General features: G+C 44.4%; 1 protein-coding gene across 1 annotated transcript; it reads right to left on the reverse strand.

The window, feature by feature from the left end:
* Nucleotides 1-722: 722 nt before the first annotated feature.
* klf2a (Kruppel like factor 2a) lies at nucleotides 723-3,463 on the reverse strand. Its single transcript, XM_083559535.1, has 3 exons — nucleotides 3,210-3,463; nucleotides 1,743-2,676; nucleotides 723-1,658 (listed from the first exon to the last, which is right to left on the reverse strand). The coding sequence occupies exons 1-3, from the start codon at nucleotides 3,279-3,281 to the stop codon at nucleotides 1,483-1,485; spliced, it is 1,182 nt and encodes a 393-aa protein (XP_083415661.1). The 5' UTR covers nucleotides 3,282-3,463; the 3' UTR covers nucleotides 723-1,482.
* Nucleotides 3,464-3,694: the final 231 nt, after the last annotated feature.

Below are 3,694 nucleotides of genomic sequence, written 5' to 3' on the forward strand. Positions count from 1 at the left end.
ACATCAGTGCTGCTTAAGACTGGCGTCAGTCTCTTTGTTGAACATTATACTCTCAATCAGACTTCTTACCTCGCTGTGGAATTTAAAAATGTTTTTTTACAGTGTCCTGACGATAGGAACAGATGCTTCGAACGACGTATGCTCGCGCAAGACCTTGAGAGTCAAATCGGTTTTATTCCCAAGCCGAAAAAAAAGTGATCTGAAAACCCAAAAGTGATATGAGAACGTTTTTCTGTTTTGCCTTTTTGAATGTACCAAGTCTCAATTCCTTTTTTATGTCAAAATAACATCTCAAGTCTGATATCTCGGCTTATCTCATAGTCATGGTCATGGTGGTGCATATGGGGTGTGTAAATAAAGTGAGATTATCAATAATCCTTATTATAAAATTCAGTGTTTGTGCAGGATTTTTGGAAATTATTTGGTTATTTTTTTGACACATTTTTGTGTTCATATTGACGACTTCTACAAGCTAGTCTGAATCCAGTTCAGATTAAAGCCTGAGATTAAGGGCTTAATGGGCATGAACTGAACCTCTGAATTAGATCAGTCTTGAATCTAGTCTCAAAACCACAATCTCGCCTTCCTCAAAGCTTCCTCACGTTTCACAACGGCTTTCCGATCTTCCGAGACTTTACCATTCACCAGTGATACCAGAGAAAAAGAAGCCGAAGCATGTCAGGAGTCATCTCTCCGCTAAAGTCACGAGACCCGACACAGCGTTAAGAATCTCAGTTCTTTTTAATATGTACAAGAAATACAATATTTACAATCACATAAATTATGTACAAGTCAAAAGACTTTGTCCCAAAACATTGAAAAAGTGTAGCCCTTGTCATGTCATGTTAAACATGGGGACAGTTTGTACTGAAATTACAAATACTTATAAATTGTTCCAAAAAATACAAATAAAAGACCCTGATTTAACAGTTAATACACAAATATACTGTCCAAAACATTCAGTTTCTTTTTTTCTTCTTCGTCTTTGGCTTGAGTGGCAGTTTTAAAAAAGAAAAACATTGTCTGAAAGCTTATTGATTTTTTTTTTTTTTACATATAAGAACATCGTATGGCACTTGAGATGTATAGTGTAGATGTCGTCGATTTTTCAAATAGAATAATATTAATATCAATAATAAAAGGCACGATCGTGACGTGGGAGGCACATCATGTTTGCGTAAGGATTCTACTGATTCCAGTTGCGTCAGTGTTGTGCAGGTCCAGCCTACTCGTTCTTACAAGTGGTTCGTATTTTTTTCAAGAATATCACAAAAAAAAACAAAGTAGTACCAGCTACAATACATCACGAGAAAAACAAAATAGATTGCGAAGCATTCAGTATAATGTCCAGTCTATTGATTGGATTGGAGCTTCTCGTGATTGAGAACCTCCTGCTGCCTGGAGTCACGCCAATAGAAAAGATGCATTACGAGAAAAAAAAATAAACAACACTGTCTCGATTGTCCATGTTCGGTGCGGTTTCTACATGTGGCGCTTCATGTGCAGGGCGAGATGGTCGGACCTGGAAAAGGCGCGCTCGCAGAGGTGGCACTGGAAGGGCCGGTGGCCGGTGTGCTTACGGAAATGGCGTGTCAGCTCGTCAGAGCGGGCGAACTTCCAACCGCAACCTTCCCAGCTGCAGTGGTACGGTTTCTCACCTGCGAAAGCACATCGTACATCATTTAGATCTTCTCAAGACTTTGTTTCAAATATGCAAATACGAGGCATGTTTGCAGTCTTACCTGTGTGTGTCCTCTGGTGCGCCTTCAGGTGTGAGCTCTTGGTGTAGGTTTTGCCACAGCCGGCGTAAGTGCAGGTGTGAGTCGCCGTTCTCTTCCTCGGCCACGTGCGCCTGCCCCTCTTTGGTTTGGCGTCCAGCTCTAACGGGGATGAAGGTGGTGTAAGGAGAACTCTCTGGCCGGCGTTGGGCACGGGCATGCCGTCGAAGCGAGTCGGTGCGCTTTGATAAGAGAGCTGTACGTGCGAGGGGGCGTGGCACGCATAGCTCTGAGGGTACGCCACCGAGTGGCACAGCTGACTCTGAGCGTCCGTGTTAAGCGCGTTGATCTCAGCCGGGCTCAGAGGCGGCGTCATGCTCCCTGAACCCTGAGGTGAATGAGCGAGCAGAGGCTGTTCGTATGCCCTCATGCAAGAACTGTCGCTCTCTCGTTTGATTTTGGGCACCATGCCCACCACAGGTCCGTAACCCTCCATACACGGCTCCACTTTGATGTGATCCGTCACATCCTGATTGGAGAACGCTGAGCGCACCAGGAACCTTCCCTGCACAATGCTGTTGTTGGGAGTAGAAGAATGAGGATGAGGGTGAGGAGGAGGTGGAGGAGGTGCGCAGTAATTATCCACCTCGGGACGCAGCAGCTCAGCCATCAGGCTGACGCCGTACGCTGGCGGAGAGGTGTTCAGCTCGGGCACAGGGTACACTGAAGGGGGAGGTGATGTGTACACGTTTCTGCACTCCTGCATCCTGTAATCGTTCGCGGAGCTCAGGCTTTGCGCAGAGAGGCTCTCCGAGCCCGCCGTGTTGGCCAGGATAAACTCCAGGTCTAGGTACTTGTCAAGATCCTCGTCGTCACCTCTCACAAACACGTCCATGCTCTGAGACAAATCAGCCAAGCAGCTGGACAGCACGGACCTGTCGAAATCATCCTTCCATCTCTGCAACAATAAAAGCAGGAATTTTTAGTGGGATTTCACAATTTCTGTTTCACACTTTCTATTGCCCCATAACTTTATAAGCAATTAATGCTTGTTATATATAAATAAACAAGCATTAAAAGATAGAAACTTGTTCATTAAAAAGTAATCTATAATGCATATGAATGAATAGCGAACAGATCACAGATCTCTTGAAACTTGAAACACTTTTAGAAAGTTTGTCTGAATCATAGAATTGCTCTAAAACAAAAAAAAAAAAACCCCAATGTAATCCATCATGTCCTACGTTGTTTTTTTTTTACAACTCTTCCCCAACACGTGTATGAATTCAAAACGCACATCTGGATGATGAAAGATTTTTTTTTTTGCGCGTGTGTGCCATGGATCACGCACGAATTACGCACGAATCCCGTTTGGCACCAGTGCGTTGACATTCCCTCACGTGTTCCCTCCAAAGCTACAAATCACACGTGTCCACTCATCTCAAGAAAGAAATACAATTCTAAAAATGCTTTAAAAAAATCCATACTCACGTTTTCCCAGCATTTTTCCTTCTGCGCGGAGAAAGTAGAAATGGATGGCAAAATGGTCCCGCTTAAAGCCATCTCCAGTCAAATCAGGAAAACAAAAAAACGAATAGAAGAACTCGTTCTCAGGGCTGCTCGAGCTTCACGAGTGAGCAGCCGTGATCCGTGCACCAAGACTCAGAGCGTGTCTGTGTGTGTGTGTGTGTGTGTGTGTGTTAAACACTCCAGCTCTGTGCTCCGTCTGTCTCGCTTTATGTATCTCTGCGAAGCTGCTTTGCGCATAAATACCGCTGTGCGCATTGAGCGCTGACCAATTGCGCGCGTCGGAGCAAGCAACGCTGCGCCGGCCCTAATTTTAGCTCCGGTATATATACAGTAGGCGGACTTCTCTCTCAGAGCTGCTCTAGAACCTCTGTAGTGCAGCAACCAGGTCGATTTATTCATCATTTTTGTCCAATTTCTACTTTTATCAAAGATTATCATGAAGTTTC

The sequence above is a fragment of the Silurus aristotelis genome (genome assembly GCF_946808225.1).
Source record: "Silurus aristotelis genome assembly, chromosome: 13".
Classification (NCBI taxonomy): domain Eukaryota; kingdom Metazoa; phylum Chordata; class Actinopteri; order Siluriformes; family Siluridae; genus Silurus; species Silurus aristotelis.

Excerpts from the sequence above, each read along its gene's own strand:
- klf2a (XM_083559535.1), bottom strand. The coding sequence starts at position 3,281 with ATGGCTTTAAGCGGGACCATTTTGCCATCCATTTCTACTTTCTCCGCG. Across the intron at positions 2,677-3,209 it reads AGGAAAAATGCTGGGAAAAC|AGATGGAAGGATGATTTCGA; the intron begins GTGAGTATGGAT and ends TTATTGTTGCAG. Across the intron at positions 1,659-1,742 it reads GCACCAGAGGACACACACAG|GTGAGAAACCGTACCACTGC; the intron begins GTAAGACTGCAA and ends GTGCTTTCGCAG.